Source organism: Penicillium cosmopolitanum (assembly GCF_028827165.1).
Source record: "Penicillium cosmopolitanum strain IBT 29677 chromosome Unknown utg000007l:1.0-333516.0:1.0-333752.0, whole genome shotgun sequence".
Lineage (NCBI taxonomy): Eukaryota > Fungi > Ascomycota > Eurotiomycetes > Eurotiales > Aspergillaceae > Penicillium > Penicillium cosmopolitanum.
Window position 1 is genome coordinate 201,862 of NW_026622677.1, and position 25,696 is coordinate 227,557.

At 47.3% G+C, this 25,696-nt stretch overlaps 6 protein-coding genes across 6 annotated transcripts; 4 read left to right on the forward strand and 2 right to left on the reverse strand.

Moving 5' to 3' along the window:
* Nucleotides 1–6,789: 6,789 nt before the first annotated feature.
* On the reverse strand, nt 6,790–8,520 carry N7509_006507 (transposase; the record flags this gene model as incomplete). Its single annotated transcript, XM_056631144.1, has 1 exon — nt 6,790–8,520. The coding sequence occupies one exon, from the start codon at nt 8,518–8,520 to the stop codon at nt 6,790–6,792; it is 1,731 nt and encodes a 576-aa protein (XP_056488405.1).
* A 225-nt stretch (nt 8,521–8,745) lies between these two features.
* Nucleotides 8,746–9,691, forward strand: N7509_006508 (uncharacterized protein; the record flags this gene model as incomplete). The annotated part of the gene is made up of 3 exons (XM_056631145.1): nt 8,746–8,963; nt 9,009–9,220; nt 9,288–9,691. The coding sequence occupies 3 exons, from the start codon at nt 8,746–8,748 to the stop codon at nt 9,689–9,691; spliced, it is 834 nt and encodes a 277-aa protein (XP_056488406.1).
* A 4,480-nt stretch (nt 9,692–14,171) lies between these two features.
* On the forward strand, nt 14,172–16,039 carry N7509_006509 (uncharacterized protein; the record flags this gene model as incomplete). The annotated part of the gene is made up of 3 exons (XM_056631146.1): nt 14,172–14,721; nt 14,782–15,789; nt 15,855–16,039. 3 exons carry the CDS (start codon nt 14,172–14,174, stop codon nt 16,037–16,039), a joined length of 1,743 nt encoding a protein of 580 aa, XP_056488407.1.
* A 1,054-nt stretch (nt 16,040–17,093) lies between these two features.
* On the forward strand, nt 17,094–17,558 carry N7509_006510 (Hsp20/alpha crystallin family protein; the record flags this gene model as incomplete). The annotated part of the gene is made up of 1 exon (XM_056631147.1): nt 17,094–17,558. One exon carries the CDS (start codon nt 17,094–17,096, stop codon nt 17,556–17,558), a length of 465 nt encoding a protein of 154 aa, XP_056488408.1.
* A 2,158-nt stretch (nt 17,559–19,716) lies between these two features.
* On the reverse strand, nt 19,717–21,100 carry N7509_006511 (uncharacterized protein; the record flags this gene model as incomplete). Its single annotated transcript, XM_056631148.1, has 3 exons — nt 19,717–20,164; nt 20,200–21,009; nt 21,063–21,100. The coding sequence occupies 3 exons, from the start codon at nt 21,098–21,100 to the stop codon at nt 19,717–19,719; spliced, it is 1,296 nt and encodes a 431-aa protein (XP_056488409.1).
* A 1,100-nt stretch (nt 21,101–22,200) lies between these two features.
* Nucleotides 22,201–24,642, forward strand: N7509_006512 (phosphoketolase family protein; the record flags this gene model as incomplete). Its single annotated transcript, XM_056631149.1, has 1 exon — nt 22,201–24,642. The coding sequence occupies one exon, from the start codon at nt 22,201–22,203 to the stop codon at nt 24,640–24,642; it is 2,442 nt and encodes an 813-aa protein (XP_056488410.1).
* Nucleotides 24,643–25,696: the final 1,054 nt, after the last annotated feature.

Below are 25,696 nucleotides of genomic sequence, written 5' to 3' on the forward strand. Positions count from 1 at the left end.
CTCCTATATAAAACGTGCGAGGCCTGTCGCCTAAAATGCCGCCGCCACTGGCGCCGTCATCGTCCTGCGGCTGCTGAGGCTTCAGGCGCCACTTCTATACAGTCTATAGAACTCTCTATAGTTCTAGTCCCGCCATCTCACCAAGAGATCTGCTCTCAATTTTATCGTCCGTGGCAATCTCCACGGTATAAAACATGCGATAGGTGTCGCCTAAGCTGTCGCCAGAAATACCCCAGCCGCTTGATCCCCACTACTGCCACTGAAGGGGCCTCTCTATACCCCTCTGATACCGTGAGAGGCGGATTTCCTAGGCTCGGTTCATCGGCTGCTAATGTGACCCGCCGACTGCGCCCGCTTCCACGACCCCATACTCGGAGGCAAGGAGGCATAGGCGCTCAGCCTCCTGATGACGCTTTAAATAAGGCTGTTAGCATTTTGCGTGCTGAATACGAGCGTCATGCGACCGCTAGTCATTTCTTCCCACCAGAAATAACGCCCTCTGTTATACGAAAATCGGTTTTTAGGTATGAGGAAATGACCTCAAATGCTTCAAAAAGATCGGCTTGTGGTTCTTGCGGTAGACTCGTTCCAACATCTGATATCTTCGCCGTTGATGGTGGGGACCCTTTACTCCTACCTCTCGGCGGTGCTCTCGATCGCTGTGCCCAGCATGAGCGTATCTGGGATATATGCTTGTCGTGCCACCAAGCCCTTATCCGAGGCGTCGTCCCTAAATTCTCTGCAGAAAACCTCGTCAATGTGACTCTCTGCCAGGACTACCCGTCCGTACTAGATGATCTAACTCTGACTGAGGAGTGCGTCATTGCAAGGTGTCACCCTCTGGGAGTCATTGTCAAACTGCGTCCCGGTGGCCGGCGATCTTCTATCAGCCATCGTGCACTGCGAGGTCATTTTATTGTTATTCCGCAGGACCCTGGTCCACTACTTCAAATTCTGCCAAGCCCAGACTTGAGATTAGATAGCCTGATCAAGGTTTTCTGGCTAGGTGATCGGCCGCCAACGTATGAGGATCTGAGTCCGTTTCTTGTTATTCGTAGAGTCAAAGTTCTGGCTGCCTTGCAATATCTCGCTCGACATAATCATCTGTATCAAAGATTGACCATTAACCAATCGACGATAGATAGTTGGAGTGACGAATTCATCCCACCGGAGCTACAGGATAGTATTATCCGCCTTGACCGACCGGACCATCATGAACGGGAAGGATACACGGTTGGTCTCGTACAGGGTAACTACGAGAATGACCTCCAAGCAGCACAAAATGAAAGCTTTGATTCAACGACTCTGGCCCCTCCTTAACTGGTTCTGTTTCTACTGACATCAGTGGGGAACGCCAGAACTCCGACTTGCGCATGCTGCACACCTTACTTGATGTGGTTTGTAGATCCTATCAATCGAAACAGAGTTTAGCAACTAATCCTGGTCAGAAATGCCCTTCAGCCGGCCACAGGATCCCAATGATTTCTTATCGGACCGATGGTCAGGTTGCATTAATGGATCATTGGTCAGACCCTCATTATTTCACTGCCGCTTTTCCTACCCTGTTTCCAATGGGAGTCGGAGGCCACCTGGATGAACGCAATATTCCAGTGTCTCTGGGTGCTCTTGCTGAGTGGGCTTTGAGTCACCATAGTAGAAGGTAAACGGACTAAACACAGGGTTTGAAGTTTGTTCGTCTCCGCTGACCCCTGTAGGTTCGCTCAGCATAAGACTTTTATGTATCTATTATACGATATCTTGCAGCTCCGTCGGTCTTCACTTGGGAATTCCTTTCTGATAAAACGGCGATATTGGAGATCGGCGGCGCAAGACATTGCTTCTTTGACAGTGGACCAACTACAAAATGCTGCGCAAGAAATCAAGGCTGGCCAAGACATCGAAGACCCGGTTATTCGGCGGCTTCAACAACACATTGTCACTATTGGCATGCATGTTCCCGGTTCGTTCTCTCAGAAGTTGCGAATGCGATCTGAAATTCGGGGCTTGATTGTCCGATATGGGATGCCCGCCTTTTGGATCACCATCAATCCCTCCGATTTGCGAAATCCCCTCGTTCTGATTCTTGCTGGTGTTAACATCTCCGGAAATAACTTTGGCTCTGCAAATGCCGCCATTCGTGCCGCTGTAGCCACGTCAAACCCGGTGACTGTTGCTGATTTCTTTCATTGCGTCTGCCAAGCAATTCTGAGAGGCCTCCTGGCCACCAACTCCGGCCACATCGGAGTCCTTGGGGATCTTTCGAATCATTATGGTGTTGTGGAAACCAACGGTCGAGGGATGCTGCATATGCATACGCTCCTATGGGTTAGGGGCAACCTTGCCTTTACCAATTTGCGGATCCGGCTTCTCCAAGATAGCGAGTTTGCTACTCGTATGATTCGCTACCTTGAGGCTACCATCGTGCAGGGTATTGATGAGAGCGTTCCTTATGATCCAGATGTAAGCCTTCCTACCACGCCACCTTCCGCCAAGGAGCGAGAAACCGACCCCGAGTTCTTTCTGCGCTTATCGGACGACAGCAACTCAGTGGCGCGTAGGACGCAGATACATTCCAAACATCATCTTTCGACCTGCTTCAAATACCGACAACGAGGCTCGGGTAAAGAGACTTGTCGTTTCGGCATGCCCCGTGAGCTTGTCCCTGCCTCCACAGTGGACGAGTGTGGGTTGATTCACCTCACACGAAATCATGCGTGGACTAACCCCTGGAACCCAGCCATCGCCAGCTGCCTCCGTTCTAATCATGATATATCTTGGATCCCCACAGTTTCTTTGTCTTTGTCTTTGATTTACTATATCACCAATTATGCCACTAAAGACGACGTGTCTCCATGGCAGATGGTAGCAAAGGCTGCCCTCTTGAGACAGCGTATTGAAAGGGCAGAGACTGCCGAATTGCCAACCAGAACAGACCTGAGGCTTCGAGAGAGGGGTTTGGATAATTTTGCGCTTCGCTGCTTTAATACCCTCTCCCACGATCGGGAAATCAGCGGCGTCCAGGTGGCAAGCGCCTTGCTTAACCTGCCGACTTACTACACGATCAGCCATAAATTCAATCGCATCAATCTGTGGTGGCTGCGGCGATATATGCGTGACCTCATGGAAGCGGTCCCCATTGACGCCGGTGGGCCTTCTGACGCTATGGCTGAGGAGCCATGCACCTATGGGGCTGGCACTACTGTCCCTGTCAGCATATTTGACAATTATAAATGGCGTGGGCAGCAGCTTGCATCTCTGACGCTTTTCGAATACTGTATGCTCATACGGACCACAAATATACGTGATGCGATTGCGGACGACGTTAACTTTGACCCATCACACCCTCAAAGCAATACCCATGTGCAACGTCTGGCTCGTACATCATCTCAGATCGCCACCGTTACTTTTAATGGACAGATTACTGAATTTCAAGCTTCAGAGGACGCAGTTCCTGGAGGCCATCGCAAAACGGCTGCAAATATGAATGACTTAGCGGAGATCTTACTTGGGTTATTTGTTCCCTGGGACCAACTACCAGCACTTTTCCAACAGCACGCTGATGCTCTGCCGACGAACCGCGATGCTTGCTCCCGAATATGGAAAGTTGTAGAGCCCACCCTCGTGTCGTACCTGCGAACTTTTGCGGCGAATATTGAGCTCCTACGAAAGTCCAGGGAGGACAGTTATGCTGATGCAAAGCTTCGAAATGCACTAATTCCCGTTGATAGCTTATTTGACCGCGATGTTGATGAGCTCGAAGTCGACAATCTGGATTCTGATTCTGACGAATCCTTGATGAGTTTAGATGAGTGTGTTAGCGTCGAGACTCTAATCGCCGCCTATCACTCCATAGCTAAGTGTTGGGACCGCCAAACACTCGCCGCTGCGCGATGCATCCCCTCATTAGCACCCGCGGTAACTCAGAACCGTGGCCTACCACTGCAAAACCTCCTACCGCTCAACCTCGTTGATAACCCTGCGTATAGGTCATCTGGCCTGCGCTTGTTTCCGCCATCCACGTTGCAGCAATGGGAAACACGTCTCAGGGAACTTGCCAAGCTTATGGAACATGGCTATGCGCAAGATGCTGTCACAGGACCGGCATATCAGCTGGATGATTTCAACTTGAATGTGGCTGACGCCATTTTAGAGCCGATACTCATTGAACGACAATCTATCAATGCCCTTCCTGACCACCAGCCCAATCTTGACGGCACTTGCACCCCTGTCTCTTTAACTTCAATTGTCACTGAAACTATTCCCTTGAATACCAAACAGCGATTGGTCGTCGAACGGATCTTTGGAGAAGCACTGCGCTGGGCAGACCATCCCTACGATGCTTCAAAGCGACGTCAGACCCTTCTTTATGTTGGAGGCGAAGGAGGCGTGGGTAAGAGTCAAATTATCAAAGGCATTATTGCCGGGATGGACCTTATCCACCGTAGAGACGAGGTAATTCTGATGGCTCCAACTGGTGCCGCAGCCGACAATATTGGTGGTAACACACTCCACACCTCCCTAGGTATTTCTATTACTCGCTCTCAGGGACATGCAATGGCTGCTCGTGTGCGGAAACTCTGGTCGCGGAAGACAATTATGATCATCGATGAGATCAGCATGATGGATCTCAGTATGCTTAGTGTGATTAATAACCACTGCAAAACAGCGAGGTCCCTTGATAGGGGGTCACCCGATTTATTCGGTGCTTTGCCCATTGTGATCCTTATGGGTGACTTTTTTCAGTTCCCACCGGTGCGAGGACCAGCACTATGGAAGGAACCCAGAAGGGGTAATGCTGAAGATGAAGATGGTCGGCTCTTATGGCATCAGTTCAGCAACGTGATCATTTTAGACGAGCAGATGCGGCAGTCCACGGACCTGCCATTTCGATGTCTCCTCCATCGGGCGAGGACATCAACATTAACGGAAGACGACCTGTACCTCCTTAACTCTAGTCATCAGTTCCTTGGTTGCCCCTCACTTAGGCGCCGCCACAACGGTGGTGAAGCTGAATTCGCTTCGACACCAGGTTAACCGTATTCGAATGGAGCATTTTGCTACGACACGCTGTCAAAAGATCTACGCTTTCCCTGCCTATCACACACGAACCAAGTCTACTGGACCAGTCAACCTACGGTTGCGTGTCGATGACTTGCTCCAGCAGCCAGATCAGGGTACCAGAATCCCGTTCCCAGGGATGTTTCTGTATACCCAAAATATGCCTTGTGCTGTATTGACAAATATTTGTACCCGGATGGGGCTGATAAATGGGGCGACTGGGGCCGCTGTTGGTGTTGTGGTCGACCCTGCTTGTGAGTCACACTCCTTTGTAAGGGGACGATAACCTAATATTGCACTCTCTTAGCCGACTTCTATGAAATTGACGATCTCTATGTCCTTCCCGCATGTGTTTTATTTGAACGGGATAAATCAACCGCCTCCTTTTTCGAAGGCCTTGCGCCCGCCGTCGTTCCTATCTTCCCCTTAGAGAGATCGATCACTGTGAAGGGTTACTCTATCCGCAGGAAACAAGTTCCTATGTGCCCTGCGTTCTGCCTTACCGATTATAAAGTGCAGGGGTCTACTCTTGACTCTGCGATCCTTGACCTCAAGGATGACCCGACGATGCGCGGTCGAGACCGTCACCAGAAGTTCTGCTCGACCTACGTACAATTATCACGAATGCGAACGCGCGAAGGGCTTTATCTTCTGCAGGAAATCGAAATGAACGACCTCCAATTCGAACCTGCTCCACGGATACTCGCCGAAATGCAAAGACTTCACGAGTTGCAAAGAATGCCACTAGATGAATGGGAGCCTTAGCTACTTCATTTCCTAGATAATTTAGCGACTTGACAACATCGTGGTTCTCGTCAAAAACACCTTTCCACTATTTCCGCCCAGGCTGCACATATCTGTTCCCTTCTTGCTTGGCCCAGAATCCAAATATGAGAAGCCTTTTAACCCTTAACCAATCACTCGACCACGGGAATCCAGGTTCTGCTACACACTAACATGCCCGATGGCTGTGACCGTAAAACGCCGAGCATTCCTATGTGACTGGGATGATCGCTTCTAACATGTGTTAGTCCATGTGCATGTCTACGCTGTGCACGGGTGGAGGTTACCCTAAACTGCTAATGGTAGAACACCTACCTCGGACCTTGTTAACTAGCACCTCCACGAATCATTTATCTCCACGTCCTTTATACGCAGGTAGTGATTAGCAAAACCTAAAATCATCCACTAATTTTCTTCCTCGAGCTTGTGGTGACATGTACACGAGACGTATCATATGCAGATTCGTACCGACAACAGGGATCTTCCCTCATGGTACACCGTGGGCATTCCCACAAGAACTCCTCTTACCCTCTACCTATTCCATCCCCCCCTATACCCTTTCTAAATGTTTGAGCCACATATTCCGTCTAGATGTGATGTACGCTGAATAACACGATGGCTTCAAATTCGACTTGTCCAGCTATTATCCATATTCGGGACTTCGTCGAGCATGTCGAGCCGGACCCTACACCTCCCGGTAAAGGGTTTTTGTCGGGATATATCCTCCCGTCAGAATAAGCAAAGACATGTTGTACGTAATCTTGCTAAGCTGCGGCTCCCACCGCATGGATTCAGGGGTATTTGGCCTTGACCGGAGACACATCTATCATATAGCAGTGCCGCACTCGTATTACAATACTGCGCGCACCCCACCTGGCGGTGAGGGTGCGCGTCACAATTAGAACAATTGTCAGAATTAGAACAAATTGAAACTATTTACAACGTTTTTCAACGCACTGGATTTGAATCGAACCAAAAAAGTAATCCACCCTCTCGGGCAGCTTTTTCCGCATCTAATGATGCCTGCTTTGCCTGTGAAACCTCTGTTGCTGTTGGTTGGTTGAGCTTGTGGCCTATTCGTTTTGCAGCTTGTTTTGCGACCTTTGTTGCTTCCTTCTCCTTTCTGGCTTTAATTGAGTAGTTGGCATCACGTACACTCAGTATATTAGAGCCAGAGAGTGGCTTTACCTGTCGCTTGTGAAACTGGCGTTGTAGAGGACGACGTGCAGCTGATATACGACGAACAATATCTTTGGTTAATGCTGCGTGTTCTATGATAACACCCTGATGTTTCAGAACTCGATTTAACCCTCGCTGAAGCTTTGGGGATATTCTCTCTTTTCTGAATAGCTTCTCCAGCTTCCGATGATTCCTTTTGGCAGCTTGTATTGATTTTGGAGGTGAATTCTCAATACTGGATGATCCAGGTTCAGGAGGAGGTGGTGTATGCTCTTCTCCGTGTAGTCGTAGCTGAGATGTATCGATATCAAGGTCCTCAGAACTTATTGGAAGCTTCATACGAAGCTTCTTAACAATATCTTTGCCATTGACTGGGAAAATACCACGTTCTTTAAACGAATCTCGGATAATTCGAGTGTTGAAAGTACGGGCGCGTACTCTGGTGATGACTCTCAAGAACTCTGATTTACCAGCCGGCATACCTGCAAAGTACGACATCTCATTATTAACCACCTTGAAATGCTGTTTATAAGCCAAAAAAGGCTTGCCATCAAGAGGCTGAGATATATGAGTTGTATGAGGCTCAAATGCGATTGGTAAAATCTCATATTCCTGACATTTTTCGAGGAATTCAACCGTAAGATGAGAGTTATGACCATCAAAGATCATAATACGCTTCTCATTAGGTTCTACTCGCTCTTTTGTTGCTTCCTGGAAGTGACCAAGCCACTCAAGAAGTAGTTCATCAGAAATCCAGCCATTTGGAGAGACTGCTGTAAGTGTACGTGGTGGAAGGCCCTCGCTGTTGTCATACCAAACTTCTTGGAAGGTGGTACCTTTGAAAACGAACAACGGGTCCATAAACCAACCATCTGCAGCAATACACTCTAGAGCAGTAATAGTCTCTGAATGCTCGTTTTCTCCAAGATCAGGCCCTCCTTCCTGCCCTATCACTTTTCGATTCTTGCCTTTTCCTGGTTGGAAACCACATTCGTCAAAGTTGTATACCAACCGTGCTGGGGTATTCTTTTTGATCACATTTTTCAGCTTCATATACCACACATCGAGCTTCCATGCGTCCTCTGCCTTAATACGCTTATACTCCTTCGTTCTCTGCTTCACTGGCGATAGTTTCACATCCTCTGGCAAACGCTTAATAAAGCGATAAGCCCAGCGATCGCCTAAGATATGATCTGAGCCTGCGCGAACTAACGAGAGCTGCGCCATCTCATGGAGCAACGCCGGGGTTACTGGCATATGATATTTGTTCAATTCTACAATCCACAGAATCAAGGCTTCCTCCTGAGTATTATCAAGAGCTCGATTTTCAGGTTTTGGTGCTGTACGAGGCTGTTTACCCTGGCGGATGCGTCCCCGCAATACCCCATATGAAACACCATATTGCCTCGCGATTTGCGACAAATTCGGGTTTTCAAGGAGACTGGCGGCTTCGCAAGCCTCAGCCACACGAGATTCGTCAATTTTGGGTCGATACGGCATAATGGTGGATGGTAATAGCTTCACGAAGGCTGGTTGTGTGAATTTGTTCTAATTCTGACAATTGTTCTAATTGTGACGCGCACCCTCACCGCCAGGTGGGGTGCGCGCAGTATTGTAATACGAGTGCGGCACTGCTACACGAATCAATCAACCTTTGCTTTAGAAGCATAAACTGTTCACTTGACTGTGTACACAGGACCTAGCTGGTGATACCAACAGTTTTCGATGCAGCTTTGTATATCACTCAACATACTCTTAAAGGACAATCAATCAGACGACGTGGAACAGGATGAAATCCCTACACTGCTTAGATTTTTTAATGAGGGTAACCAGTCCGACCTTTATAAGTCAAACACCTTCATCTACTCCTCGGGATCTTTCCTAACCACCTCATCCGGTGACGATGATTTTCATATTATCATCCAAGCTCACACTTTAGACCGGTGAGTTTACAGTAACCGCCACTGAACTAAGCTAACACGATCTAGTCATCCGGGTGATGAAGAAGACGCCGATATATATTTCATGCACTGTCCCGAAGCTGCTCAACCTACGGTGACATTCCTCGGTATTGTACTTGAACGCGGGGGTCAGCTAAACGACGGGCCAACTCTTCTTCATTACCGTCTCCAAACTACTGTCTACAACACTTCTGATCGGGCCCACCACACCTTCCCAGTCACCGCGTACTTCAAAAGTGGTCAGCGATGGGCAGCGATGGGCGAAGTTTCCGCCACTGAACCCAAATTCCTATGTTTTCTTGACAGGTCGCATTTTCGGCCTCACAAAAGAAAGTCGCCAATTAGCGGTCGTCACTGACGATATACATTTCCTCCCAAGACCGACTCATCCTTTACCCGCCACCCCTTCATCGACTGGTAAACGGAAACGTGTAGACCGTTGGTCTCAAAGGGCTGGCCCTCAAACCCCGAGCAAATCGGTGCCAATTTCGCGGACTGAATCGCTCCTTACCCATCCGAAACTACGTTCACCTGAAGTAGTTGCTCTTGATAACGAGGATGAGGAATCCACACAAATTACATGGCCAGAAACCACTGACGAAAACGAACCCTCGCCAGCTGCTGCAACGCCAACCCCAGAGAGGCGTTCTCGAAGAAAACGTAAAACATCATACGCCGATACACTTGCACAATCCAAATATGATGGCTGATGATCAGATTCTTTGGGTTTCCTTTTTTTCTAGATTTTGCCGTTCCGGCTATTAGTCATACTGTCTGCCTTCTCATTGGTCAACGCTCATTTGCATTATCAACTGTCAATATTCTGCAAAACGACATCCATTTTCCTTCACCTGCCCTTCGTTTTCATCGTTTCAGGGCCACAGCGTGCGCAGCGCGCGTCACCAGTTTCATTTGCACTGATCTCTCGCTTTGAGTTGAATCTTAGGTCACGTGGTGTATATAGGCCTGTGTAGACCTCGCCAAACGCGGGTTTGGGTTGGGTATTCAATTTCCTTACCCGCCCACGGGCAACCCACCGCGGGTTTTGGCTGTTGGAATATCCCGGTTGCTGGGATAATAATGAGGCTGGGATCACGTGCACAAACATATACCTGACTTCTCAGTTTACATGACAACACATCCAACACAACACACAATCAACTCCCCTCAATAATACAGTATGACCATTGAAGCATCACTTAATAAAACAACACGCCCACGGGTTTGCTGACTAAGACCCAACCCGGCCCATGGGCTGGGTTTTCGCGGGCGGGTTTGGGCGGTGGGCGGGTTTTGGCGAGGCCTAGGCCTGTGTAGAAATGGGGGCCTAACACAGGCAGCCACTTCACAAGGCAGTAGCATGGTGAGCTACTGCAGGTACAAATCTCCGGTATCTTCATAGCTTAAATAATTATCACACTTGTACAGTACCCCAATCCATGGTTTCAACTGAAAGCAAGGTGTCAGCGTAAGTAAAACCACTCACCCATACTCTACTTAGACTAACAACTATTTTTTCGTAAAGGCGCTTTGCAAATTATTTCCGGGAGTGCTGCTTTGTTCCTGATCCGCACTCGTATCTCATCAATTCTCTCCAATTGTTAGTGAGGTATTTTATCATCAGTGAATAGCACTGTTGATACACCCAGTCTTCGCATTGCTGCAACCCGTAGAGTCACACTTCACTCTGCGGGCATATGATGACACGCACACTGGGAGATCCTGATAAAGGTTGGCCCTCATTGGCTCGGTGGATAGATCTGCTGATGTAATCGTACCGTGCTAGATACCATGACGTAACGGGGGCAAGAGTGACCGCACCTTCAAATACAGCGGCGCATGTCATGCTTTCATTATCTTTAGCAGTATCTGTGGTTTTATGCTCTCGACCAAATCTACTTCTGTATCCGAAATTGACGACTTTAAGTATGAATTGCCGTGTGGGGATGCCTGATAAGCTTCCCATTCCACGGTTACGACGTGAAAGACGGGAAAGCAGTGGGCGACGAACCAGCCAGGCTTGCGACTCTTGTCGACAACGAAAAATCAAATGTGATGGCAACCGGCCGACCTGCTCTTTTTGTCAAACCCAGGGCTTAAACAACTGTTTTTATTCCGATGCTAAAGCTATTAGACAGCAAAAAGACCTAGAGTTGATGAAAAGGAAGATTGAAAACTACGAGGAAATACTTCGAAATATTCTAGGAGAACTCGAGGTATCTACCGCTGACCAAGTTGCGAAGGCGCTCAATGTATGTATTAGTACTTGAATCGGCGATGTTGGAATCTTGAAGACACTAACGAAAGCATCTACAGAGCCCGTGTGGTGCAAACTCGGAAGGGCATCGGAACAGGCCATCTAGTACCTCGTCCTCGTCCTCGATCGGCTCTTTGGACGCAATTGATGTTTTGAAGGAGGACCTTAATCGGAGCGAAAAAAGCAGGGCGACTGGGCATATGGGGAAGAATTCTGAAGTTATGTGGATGCAGCGCTTAGACTCAGAAGCTACGAAGCACAGTGACAGAGAAGCCCCTCCAAATATGATACCACGGCACCAACTTCCAGTTGACGATTCAATTGCATCAATGAACTACAACCTCGACTATCAAACTATCTCAAATTTGAATGTAAACAATGCTTTCATCTTGCCACCAAAATCGCTAGCAGATCAATTATTCCAAATTTATCTGACCAAGGTTGACATGTCTTTCCCATTCATTCGACGGGACCTCTTTATTGCTCAGTACGACCACTGCTACTCCGGGGGCTTTATAAATCCAGGCAGAAAATGGTTGGCCATTTTCAATATGATCTTCGCCATCGGGTGCGCTATTTGTCGACTTTCTGAACAGAACCTACAGCAAGGGGCAGATGAGAATCTCTTTTTAGCACGGGCTAAATCTCTGAGCCTTTCAGAGAGCGTTATCTATGATCATGATGATCTCCAGCAAGTACAGGCCGAAGCCCTGTTGGCGTTCTACTTCCTGGTCGTATCACAGATAAATCGGTATGACGTGTGTTCCTCAAGAGTCGCCATTCCAATTGACGAATCCTTTCTATATCGCTCTGGCTTTTAACACTATCTCAGATCATGGAAAATAATTGGCATTGCGGTTCGCTCGGGTATCGCGCTAGGGCTCAATCTTCAGCAAAAGACAGGTGAGCACGATTTGAAATCAGACGAAGCTCGCAAGCTACTGTGGTGGTCGATTTTCCGCCTGGAGAATGTTCTTTCTGTCATGACCGGGAGAATTTCCTGCCTCGGAAGTGCTTTCTGCTCCACGCCTCCGCCACTTCTCGGTCCTGTTCTGGAGTCCGCAGGACCGGACATCCACCCATCAACCGACACACCCCAATGGACTATAGTTTTGGGAAAGAGGGAGATGGCTTTCCAGAGAAAGCTTTTACAGTCTCTAGCTCCCAGTCAGCCCCTCTACCTTTTCTATATGGTAGACCTGTCTTTGATCGCCCATACCATCACTAATGAAGTATATGCGATCGACAGTTCCCGGGCCGGCCGAGCGCGAGTGGAAAGCCGTATAGAATTTTATAGCAAGAAGATGGATTATTGGATATCGACTTTACATCCTTCGTTCAGTTTCCAAGACAGCCAAGGCAATTTACAACTGAGAATCAGCTCGCCCTTTCAAATTTCTCTTGCCTTGAATTACTACAGCGCCCGCATCGTGCTTAATCGCCCTTGCCTCAACAGCCATGTATTTGGAAAGAAAAGCGGCTCACAGCCTTCTCGTTCCCGATTTGCCAATACCACCGCCCTCAACTGTCTCCGTGCGTCCTTAGCTGTCATGGCACTACTACCAGATCAACCAGACCTGGTTTGGTGTTATAAAGTCCTGCAGTGGTGGGATCTATTACATGTTCTTACTCAGGCGACTGTAATATTACTTCTCGATATTTCAATTGGTCCAATACCGACGAGGTCAGGTGAAAAGACGGTTGCTGTTGAATCGTCAGACCTGGTTTGGACGAGGACGAAGAAAGGTCTTTCTTGGCTGCATTGTCTGGGAAGGACTTCAGAAGCCGCTCGACGAGCATTTCAGTTCTTCAGCAGCTGTATTGATCGCATAGCCCCAGCTAATGACCTCGACCTGAGCGGCATCCCTGCGACGTTTGGATCATTTCAAACTTCCCGCGATCCGAACTTTCCATGGCTTCGAGACTCTCCCCGAAGAGAATGCAATGGCGCCTCAGCAAGAAGTGCAAGCCTTGAATGATCGGGAGTTTTATAAGTGGATGGATTCACCCAATTTTTCTAGGTATGGCAATATACACGACGACACACGAACTCAAGATTCTGAAGAAACTCTGTCTTCTTTGAGTATAATACCAAGTACCTCAGCAGTGCTCGACGCTGACACAGATATGTCGGAGCTCATATCAAATTCCGATACCAGCATCGACGATTTGCTCATGTTCATGGCGGGCTCTAATGCATCCTGGACCCCGATTTCCGGCAGCCTTGAGTCTCTGGAACAATTGCATACATCAGGAACATATCTACAGTAGCCAGGGATATCATAAAGATGACGGCGCTGGCTGCGCCTCCATTATCATTTTTTTTCAAGTGATACAAACCTTCCTGCATTAAATGTAGCGACACTGTATTTAATAAACTAAATTTTGCCATCTGCGGCTTTTTACCACCGTAGCAAATCTATCTGTGGTACTGTGGTAATTTGGAGAGTATTCATCATATACTGACGACTCCCTGTATAAGATGGCAAAAGTTCGATCACGAGCCGCTCGATTTCCTCTAAAAAAGTGGAATAGTATCGAAATAAATCCGGCAGCATCTTAACCATACCTACGCGTCGGCAAACGGCAAACTCGTACGGGTGGCGTCCCCTTCCCCCCCCCCCATGGTCGGGACGACGTCACACGATCAACGCCATTTCTGCGACGAGAGCTAGTTCAGATTTGGTGACCAATCATCGATTCGCGCCATCTAAAATCTCTAGTTCCTGTTAAGGGAAAGCATCGTCATCGATCAGGCTTTAGCTAATTGTCCACCCCAAGACATTATAATAAATCATCGTGCTGCGTTTGGTACTAGTTTGCTTCTCTCGGCAGTCTCATAAGTTTTGCCCTGCTTCAAGAGGCCGTGATCTGCAGCTCTCCCAGTTATTTACTGGCTCCTGTGAAATTGCCGACGAGACCAGTTATCTACAATGGCACTCGTTCATATATCCCTGATTTGGGCCGTGTATGCGTTCGTGGTAATAATGTTGCTTGCGGTGGCTTCTGTCTTTGTTCATATCTACCAGACTCCTCGGGATCGTTATCCATCTGTGACTTTCACATGTGTGATCGCAATAACCAGTCTTCTTGCGACAGTGGCCCTTCTGCCGGTGGATGTGGCGCTCGTTTCATCGACAACCTCTTCCAAGCTTGGCCAGCGGAAGGACTGGGCTACGCAGGATGACGTCGATAAGATAACTTCCTCCTTGACAGTTGTATATTACATCCTATATTCCTTGGATGCATTACTTTGTCTTCTGGGAATTCCATTTGCGTATTTCTGGTACGATGGATATGATGAGATTGCGACAGAAACAGGCCTGCAAACGGCTAGGCAGCGACTTTTGGGCGCCCTTAAGTACACCATGGCATTCGTTACGATTGTGGTTGTCCTGTTACTTGTCGGCTTTTTTGTCCCAGTGACAAGGAACAAGAATGGCATGGACTTGGGCTACTTCAAGAAATTATTGACTGAAAATCGTGAGCATTTCCGGCTTTCCATAGGATTTTGAGATTGAAAAGTTGATACAATTTATATAGGTGGGGAACGTGCTCTGACGTTTGCCCTTGGGGTGCTAATGACCGTCGGGATCTGCCTTTACGTCCTGTATACTTCCTTGGGTCTCCTCCTCTTCCCAATCAGCTTGATCAAGACCGCCCCATCAATATCCACTTTAGGCTCGCGAGACAGTACAGCAGTACGATTAGAGATAAATCATGAGCGGCAACGTCAGCTTGAAGGCCGTTCCAGAGGGAATCCCGACCTCCTATCATCTTGTGATCGTAGGGAGCTCGATACTCTTGCACGGGAGGAGAGGACACTTATTCAGCGACAACGCCTGGTAGAAGAAGCTCAGGGCGAAGCTTGGAGCTGCTTGGTGATGGCTTGGTACAAGATGGAGTCGGTCTTCCGTCCCTTCAAGCTCCTGGGTGGAATTCTACTGCTTTTAGTCGCGTCCATTACATGGGTGTCTATGCTTTTCACGGCAGTTGACAAAGCCAAAAACTCGACGTGCAAGAGTCTTTGTGGATATATCCTCGGAAGCGTCAATTTTTTCAATCCAATCAACTGGGCTCTCATTCAATCCGCCAAGATATTTCCTATTGACTATGTTATGTTCATTGTGCTCGCCCTTTTTTTCTTCTGCAGTTCTATTGCCGGGATCGCTGCAGTGGGAATCCGCTTTCTATGGATCAGAGTCTTCGAAATTCGACAGGGACACACGTCTCCCCAATCTCTACTCCTAGCGACCGCTATGTTGATGCTAATCATTTTAGCGTTGAACTATTCTATCTCGATGGTGGTTGCTCCCCAGTACGCAACATTCGGCCCACAAACATTCTGTGATCGTGCCCCTGAGCCGCCCCTGGAGATGCCGGACTGCTCAAACAACAAAGATCTTATCAAACCATGCTCAGAGCTGGCAGAAAACCCTGCGGCACAGCATGTTTGCACACCCTGTATTGGCAGCACCTTCCTTAATCGCATCACTCTGAATTTTCCTTTCTTTGGCGCCGTGTTCTTTTGGGCCCAGTTCCTCTTTCTTGGTAGGCAAGACTTTCTTTAAATCCAGTCAAATGATTCTCGAGCTAACGATGTCCCAATGTAATAGGCATTTCTCTTGTCACCTTTCTTGCCTCTCTGTTTCGCTTTCCCAATTTGGGCGAAAGACAGCTCGACGAAGCTACCGATGAGGCTGAGCAGGAAGGATTATTGGCTAGCACAGGCAGACGTTTTAATGCTAACTGGCAGGACATCACCGGCAGGGCCAGCCGGAATGAGCGCACTGATAATTGACCCTATGTAGTATTAAAAGCGGGGATCCTCGTTCCCTCACGAATTCAAAAGTTGATATACAGTGCGAAATGGTGATTTCTATCAGCTTCGATCTGTTAGTACAGCAACTTGCAGTATATTCAATACACTGTACATGCAGTTTGTTTTGTAAAAATCCAACCATGAGCTAGGAGTTGAGTTGCGCAATCGACGTAGGTTGCCAATTCAAAAACTTTGTTAAAGTGTACATTATCGATGGTAAGTTGTATCATTGTTTACTCCGGTCGCTCTTTTATGTGACTCGAGCTTCGTCGCGTGCTCTTTGGTGATATTCTGTATCTGTTAGCAGGGTCTGCAGCCATAAGGTAATGCCGCTATTGTATGTGTGCTCGACCGTTATCTGCGATATATATATCCCCGGACCCACGCTATTGCGTACATTCTTGGCAGTAAAATAGGAAACATTCCATCGGAGTACCAGCGATAGGAAGCCTGGGTCCTCTGATCCTGTTCAATTATCATTTTGTGTCGGCATGATCAGAAGAAGGACACTTATGGAGCTGAAAACGCTGATCTAACTGAGTATTTACCCGGAAGAACCGTCGGTATGATATGTCAGTATGAGGAATCGATGTACTGGCTAGTACTGAACATGTCCAATAGAATCAGATGATTGATTGTAGATTGATTGAAGGTGTTGAGATCGGTTGAACGATCTCAGGGGTCTCTATCCTCGAACTATGGCGTGTTATGACACCATACTAGACGGAAATTAGGTGAACGATGAATAAGCCTGTCCCGAAGGGTCCTAGTGGTATTTGACCACTTCTTCAGTTTGTCAGAAATTAAAAAATTACGTCATAGTTACCTAACCATACCGTGGCGAAATGAATTTGTATGCTTGCCAGTTCTGACTGAGGCCATGTGTATGGTCTTCCTTCCCCTACAATCTTGAAATCCAAATGTTTTAAATCTGATTCCATTTAAACCTGACCATCACTCCCGAGAGTCTTTATATTTTCTATTGCATTATTTACTAGTCACACACCTGGAAAATCTTCAGTGGATTTCCGAGATGTCTTTGATTCCGCAGCTCCACCGGGGAGCTCTCTCCTCGATTGCCCGTCTGTTAGATAACTATGACAACTACCTGTCCAACTTAAACCCCGGATCAGATCTTCCAATCTGTGCGCCATCCTTCGATATTTGCGAGACTGAAGACGCGTACTATTTTTATGGAGAGCTCCCTGGCGTCCAATCAAAGAACCTTTACGTTGAATTACGAGATCAGCACACGCTCATCCTCAAGGGCCAGTCCGAACGTCAGTCATCTTCGGATGTGAAGGGAGGCGTATGGTGTGTTTTAGAACGTTCGGTTGGAGACTTCGGACGCATCTTCAGTTTCCCAACTTCAGTTGACGTGGATGGAGCTCACGCTCATTTGAGAGACGGTATAATCTCACTAATTGTACCGAAAGGCGCTTCAATATCCATCAACAAGAAAGTCACTATCGAGAGTTGGATTGGAGATTTTCCTTAATAAAATCCGGGGTTATATGACCTTAATTTTGTTCCATGATCATGCATCTTTCCCAGTTTATCTTATTTCATTTCTCTTTGGTTTGTTCAAAGTATCGTTACTTCACTTTTGGCCTAAGAGGCCAGATTTCTGGATTTCTGGAACAGCAGTATGTTTGAAACATGGAGGATCGATTTCTGTTCAAGTCTAATTTCCAATCTGCTCAGCTTCCGAGTAACTATAACACTATATCATGCCCATACGACACTTTCGATCATTTTGACACAGTGAAAGATAAATTGCTATTGTACGGCACGGATACAACATTCGGGAGTGTGTAGCCAGAAACTATTACTAGGTAAGTTAGCTATCGTATAGCGACAGGGCTAGGGGGGAGGACACCTCAAATCATGAAAGGTGTGGGGCGGCAGGGAAGAAGTTGGTCTTGAAAGTCGTGGTCGTTATTTCTGTAAATCGAAAGACAGTTCGTATATTGATAGTAACCTTGGATGCCCTTGTCCCCGAAAGACACGAGAGCAATTTTCAAAAATGCATATAGAGCCTAGAAAAATTGAAAGGATTATTGTGCCGGCCAGTAATTATCCTTACTCACTGAAATCAGCATTTTTCTTGCTGCCAGGACTAACAGACATTATATCGATACCAGCCTGGATAAGAAAGTTTGCGGAATCTCGCACATGGCATAGATTTGAAGACCGTTCTCACCGCACCTGAGCCCATTCCTGGCTATGGATTCAAGCTCCTTTTGTGCCTTCCTCACGGTTTCGCAGAAGGGCATCATAAAGATAAAAGTTTGATCTACTTACCATCTACTATCAACCCTCCTATCAAATGCAAGAACCGGATAAGAGTGTTTTTCGTGCATGGGATGGCCCTTCCCAAAGGCGTGGCACTGAAAAAGGAAAGCTTGAAATTTTCTCCTTTGAGATCCTGAGCTTAAAGTGGAACAAGAGACCACTTTTGCGGCGTCATGGTACTTTCAAAATCGGCAATACTTGCTTGCACCATGCATATGGAAGCCAATATCGCCTTCCACCATACTTTCAGGGACGCCTTCTAGGTCAGCCACGTTCACAACGCCGAAGAACCTGTCATACGTGAGAAATGAGTTAAGATCATAGGCTTACGGACGTACCTGACAAATTCTCTCGCTATGGAATCCGCTTGCTCATTAATGTGCTTTTCTTCTCATCCTAAGAATATAGCATAAATGCCCCGATCCGTCTGTCAACATCCATAGCTGCTTTTATCGCCGCCTAAAAAGCGGAAAGAATGTACAGAATTGCGTTGCGCTGAATCTTTCCCATTTGCCGAATGTGGGTCTTATTCCTAATCAGTTTTACCAAAATTTCGATGTATAGTCCACCACCGGTATAGCACAAACTTAGTAGAGTTGTCGCCTCTGTTCTGGCTAGAGCTACCAGAGGCTCCAGAGGGCGATGTTCACTTTTGTCGCGCGCTTGATCACCGGCTTTATATACAATTTCCAGCGATGTTGCTGCTGGAATACCATCACAACTATATTTTCAGTGATGGAGGATGTGATCATAATTTCATCCATGATCATTTGTCACTTGGTCCAGATCGCGTTTTTTCCAGGAAAGATTGAGGAATTCAATTTTCTCCAGCACGAAGGATGAACCTCTCCTTCGGGTCCAGGCCTGGATGCGTGGGATTGCAGATGATGGTGTGTACTCCGCCGGAATGTTTGCCATTCGAGGTATTATTTTTGATCACTTACTGGATTTCTGCCAGCACTGGCACGCGGAAGGTGGAATTGGATGTAATCGATACTGAATTCAACTCAGCAGTCTTCATGAATTGAAGTTGGTACAGGTTTATATGAGGGTGGATTGAGTGTAAGAACTTTGATCATTTAAATTTCGAGCTGCAATAGGTTGCAGATTTTCAGATTGCACCCTAGCTCTGAAGTAACTTATTTAAGGATAACCTATCAACAACTCTAAGCTGGGGAATGCAGGGAGACTGCTTAGCAGGCTCCAATTTCACGCGAGGGCCTCCTCCGTCGATGAAAGACGAGAAAAGCCCAGAATCATGAAAAGCAAGCATTAATCTATAAATATTTGATGAACTCTTTATTATTTGTATCAAATGAATTCAGATTCAATTAGGTACGAATACTTCGGTTCTCCACCTCTCATGCGACCGTAGCTAGCCGACTGCAAACAGGCAAGTTCTCTTCCATCCCAGGTTCAGGGAAGCCGGCAACACTGACTCCCTCCCGAAAAAGAAGGCAATGTGTCGATCCACCAAAATGGAACATTCCAATCTCATCGCCCTTCTTGACGTGGTCACCTTTCTTGATAGTGATATCGCAGGTAGAAACCTCAACCATACCGACGCCAATAAACGCCATTAGGCCAATGGCAGGTTCGTCTGCCTCAATGAAGACCAGTGCTCGCGTGGCAGTTGCAGTAATGTACGCCTGTGAGATAACTTCGCCCTCAATATCAATATGCTGAGCGTGAGCGTATGGGTTTCCAACACCTTCGAATAGTGGCTCGGAGTAGTATGTCCCTTCCACAACGTAGGCTTTGATTACCTTTCCAGAAACAGGTGCATGCCAGCGGTGGTAGCTCAATGCACTAAGGAACGCCTGATAGATTGTTCCCCGAAAAACTGGGAGGCGAGCGAGTCATGGCCTAGCATGTCAAGCACAGAATAAGGCTGGGACTTGATCCAGAATTTATCACGGCCGTGAACGTTGTGTGAAATTCTGTATGGCTTCGACTCGCATGCATTGACAATGACGCGACTATCCTCCGGATCTGCGATCGGGCGCATTCCATCATGCCACAAGCGAGTGAAGAAGTGGTCCCAGGACTTGAAGCCGAAGTTTGGTGCGGATGGGTCACATTGGAACATCTGGTGAAACTCGAGGTTCTCGGCAGCCGTTGGGCCAATCTTCGCAACTGCTGTGAGGTCGCGGTGGCCAGTCTCGCCGAACCAGCCTTGGGAAGTACTGTTCAAAACATTGGCAGACGCGGGTGAACGCAAGAAATCACCCCATGCATTGAGAACCTTCTTCAACATGGCATTGATTTCAGGGTCCAAAAACGCAGCATAGCCACTGGGTGTACCCATAGGCCAATCCAAGACCACGCTGATGGGCAGACCGACCAGGCCGACGCGGTGAGTCTTGTCGGTCCACGATGGAGCGGTGGTCAAAAGGTGACTGAGAACACGAAGGAGATGATAGTAATCGCGAATCTCGGGATGCCCGGTCGGATCCTGTAGATAAGGCTTCTTGTATGGAACTTCCTTGAGCATACCTTCGATGAGCATGTAGACTCGGGTGTTGGTTTCAATCAGATGTTTGAACTGTTGTAGAACCGGATGTAATGCATACTCCTTGCTGTCAACATGTTTGATAATTCCACCTAGCCATTGTTGGTGAGCAATGTGATCTGCTGGCAGCCATTCGCCGATCCTGCTAAATGTTTAGAGAGATTTTGACTTGGTGAAAGAAGGGTCAGAATGTACTTATTGAGGTGGTGGGCGTGGGAATTCTCGGGCGGCATTCTGAACAATATTACTTAAATTTCTTTGTAGATCGATTAAAGATCGTGATAAGAAGATCAGTTTTGCATCTTAGCAAGATTAATTCCGTGGAATAAGAGAGAAGGTTTGAGTGTCGAAAACCTTTTGGCGGCACTCGTATTAACAGTTTTTGTAGTGTTGCATCATAATGATGCCAGTGCGACAAGGAAAGCAACACCACAAGATTAAGTTTCATCTGGGTGATATAATCCACCCAGCGGAATGCCGAAGCACTGCGTATTTTCCGTGGTCCAAAAAGATAGTATGCGCAAATGGATATTACACTGTGGCTGTGGTAGCTGCCGCTTACGTTTTTATTTATTTATTTTGATAGTTACACACTGGCAAGCATTCAAGGACGCAGACTGACAGTTCCGGATTCAGTTTTGTTTTGATTCTTCTACGGAAACCGCAGTTCAGTACTGTAGATAGAGATACAGCGGCAGTTAGGGTGGGTTTGAATTTAATTTAGAGCGAAAAAAGGTTCCGTAAACGCAAAACAATAAGCTAAAACAACTGCGCCTGAAGCCGCCCGTGAAATAATATAGATATTACTAAAATGGTGGAAACATCAGATTTCATCTAATTCAGGCCCCCTCTCCGCCTCTTTGGCATTCATATATGCTGAATGTCCTGAAATATACTACCAGGATGATAAGAGTCCTCAACCCCGGACTTTAGTTTCTTTTCTTAAGACCTTTGGTCCCTAACGTGGCAGCTGCTTCATCTAGGTGCCGGCTTCAAAGATGATGCGTAGACTTTCTGTATTAGGCTGAGGCAAAGTTTAGAAACCCATGGTTCGCAAATCATGTCACAATTCTACACGGAGGGCGGCCTGATCTAGATTGACGAAATTCATACTGCCTGAATTCTCTTTAAAGAGGGGCGCAATATGCATGTTTCCGATTTCAGCTCGTCGAATAACTTCTTGAACCACACCTTTTAACTTTCAATGCAACAAAACTTCTTCAAGCTCAACATACCTCTTATATAATCATCGACTTCAGATGAAAGAGAACAATAAGCAGAATCTTCCTGCCATGAACTGCAGCAAAAGCCATAACGACTGAAAATACGGAAAATGACACCAAGTGGAAATAAAGTTCGCAACAATAGCATCTCCGCCTACGGAAATGCTCGCTCGACAGTCAACGGAAACCGTCTTGATGCGGAGGATGTTCGCAAGATGAACGCATACTTTCAGGCTAGCTTGTACCTATGCCTGGGCATGCTCTATCTCCGTGACAATCCATTACTCAAGGAGCCTCTCACACTGGAACATCTCAAAGCTCGACTCCTGGGACACTGGGGATCAGACGCCGGCCAATCCTTTACGTGGACTCATATGAACCGCCTGATTAAAAAGTATGAGTTGAATGTTCTTTTCATATCCGGTCCCGGGCACGGCGCTCCTGGAATTTTATCACAGTCGTACCTCGAGGGTGTGTACTCTGAGGTCTATCCGGATAAAAGTGAAGATATGGAAGGAATGCGAAGATTCTTCAAGCAGTTCTCATTTCCGGGCGGTATTGGCAGCCATGCGACCCCTGAGACGCCCGGCAGTATCCACGAGGGTGGTGAATTGGGATATTCTATCTCGCACGCTTTCGGGACAGTCTTCGATCATCCCAACCTCATAACGTTGGTAATGGTGGGAGACGGTGAGTCGGAAACGGGCCCCCTTGCGACCAGCTGGCACAGCACGAAATTTCTTAACCCATGCACCGATGGAGCGGTCCTTCCCGTTCTCCACCTTAATGGATACAAGATCAACAACCCGACAATTCTTGCACGGATCAGCCGTGACGAATTGTCATCAGTGTTCGTTGGTTATGGATGGAGACCATATTTCGTTGAAGGAAGTGATTTGGACAGCATGCACCAGGCCATGGCCGCTACGCTTGAGCAATGTGTCTTGGATATCAAGAGGTACCAGGAGGTAGCTCGGGATTCTATAGGGGCTTTTCGACCAAAGTGGCCAATGGTAGTTCTCCGTACTCCCAAGGGGTGGACCGCACCAAGGAAGGTCGATGGAAGGTTCCTGGAGGGTTTCTGGCGTGCCCACCAGATCCCAATTACCGATGTCGCTACGAATTCATCCCACTTGAAGCTGCTGGAGAAATGGATGAAGGGTTACAAGCCGGAAGAGCTTTTTGACCAAGACGGAAAGCTCGTACCTGAATTGAAGGCACTTGCCCCAGTGGGCAAATCGCGGATGAGTGCTAATCCAATTGGAAATGGCGGTCTTCTTCGTAGACCACTGAATTTGACAGACTTCCGAGATTATGCCCTGCACGGCATTGACCCGGGTGTTTCAATCAAAGGAAGCATGGTGAACATGTCGAATTTTCTTCGTGATACTGTCGCCAAGAATATGACTAGCTTTCGGGTCTTTGGTCCTGACGAAACCGAGTCCAATAATCTGTCTCGAATATATGCCGCAGGTAAGAAAGTCTGGATGGGGGATTACTTTGAAGAAGATAAAGATGGAGGAAACATGGCCACTGAAGGCCGGGTGATGGAGATGCTCAGTGAACACACTTGTGAAGGGTGGCTGGAGGGCTACATTCTCTCTGGGAGGCACGGCCTACTAAACAGCTATGAAGCTTTCATCCATGTCATTGATTCTATGGTTAACCAGCACTGCAAGTGGATAGAGAAATGTCTTGAGGTAGAATGGCGTGCAAAGGTCGCGTCTCTCAATATCCTCATCACCGCCACCGTCTGGAGACAAGACCATAATGGCTTCACCCATCAGGACCCCGGCTTCCTAGACGTTGTGGCCAATAAAAGTCCGGAAGTGGTCAGGATCTATCTGCCGCCAGACGGGAACACACTTCTCTCCGTTATGGACCATTGCCTCCGCAGTGTGAATTATGTCAACGTGATAGTGGCCGACAAGCAGGATCACCTCCAATTTCTCGGAATGGAGGAGGCTATTAAACACTGCACAAAGGGCCTTGGAATCTGGGACTGGGCCAGTAACGACCAAGGCCAGGACCCCCATCTAGTGATCGCGTCTTGCGGTGATGTCCCAACGTATGAAGCGCTGGCTGCCACCGCTATCCTACGTGAACATATGTCGTATCTAAAAATCCGCTTCGTTAATGTAGTGGACCTCTTTCGGCTGATTTCCAAAGCCAATCATCCGCACGGCATGTCCGATCAACAGTGGAAGGCCATTTTTACTGAAGAAAAACCTATTATCTTCAACTTCCACTCGTATCCCTGGCTCGTTCACCGTCTCACATACAACCGTCCTGGGCAGAGCAACTTACATGTCCGGGGCTATAAAGAGAAAGGCAATATTGACACCCCTTTCGAATTGGCTATGCGCAACCAGACCGATAGATACAGCCTTGCCATCGATGCAATCGACTTGATCGAATTCTCAGGGAATAGAACATCTCATGTTCGAGAAAAGCTGATCAATATTCAGCTTGCTGCGAAGATGGAAGCTTGCAGCAACGGTATCGATCCAGAACATATTCGGAATTGGACCTGGCCCTATTCCAAAACTTAGCAGATCAACCGAAGTAGTTTCGTTATGGTCCGTTGAAATGAGTTTATAAAATTATGACTGAGGGGCAAAGATTGTTCTTGGGCATTTTTCTTAATCAGTTTACCATTTAATTTTCCATGTGAGGCACCCATTTGGACGAGAAAGTCTACAGATGCCGCAAATCTGGAGGTGAAATGGACTGTTCTTTGAATCTTCTTCATTATTTGGCCTAAGATCTACAGTACAAAAAACTATCAGTTGAGCGTCAGCCAGACCAAAGGGGACCTACCACTGGTAGTTTTCCCTCTGTACCACAAGCCACTAACGCGTTTACGGATAATTCCATGGTTGAAATGTCCCGTCACAAAGGATAAATGCGATTGCGGTGATGCTTAATCTTCGAGCGGCGGAAGTCGCGTAGTCTAGCCCCATATCCATTCGTGTCTGTCTTACATATGCTGATTCCCATAATGGAAATCCAGAGGCTGCAACAAGCTGAATATAACGGAGAATGGAATGTTTCGGGCTAACTTATCCAACTCCAAGGTTCATAACCGCGCGATCCACGCCAACAATTCCCAGTTGGCCTATTGTTCACGATATTAAGCTTGGTATCGGATGGAGGTGGTTATTTCGGTCACACCATTCAACATATATAAAGTCTTCAAAGATATCGTTATTTGCTAAAACGGCCGTTGGACTGCACAATGGCGTCGGATAGTACTAATACCTGCACCGACCGCATGTCTTTTATTAGGGGAATTTGGGAATCGAATTTATGAATAAAGTATTTGATGGATTGAAAGGGACTACAACGACTTTGTTTGCGGAGTTGAAGCATTTTTGCCAAATGAGTTGGGCGTGGACTTGAAGAGAGGATTACTTGGTTAATGCTCCGCCCGTAAAGCTGGCTGAAATTAAGAGACGAACTGCATCAGCCCTCCAGCAAAGTAACTTAGCATCCGAGATCATCATGATAGCTCCAGAGACCTTATACAGTGGTTGAGCACTTTGTAAGTTGGCGAAACTTGATTCAACATATACTCCCAATAGGAGGCTTTGCAATCGGCTTTTG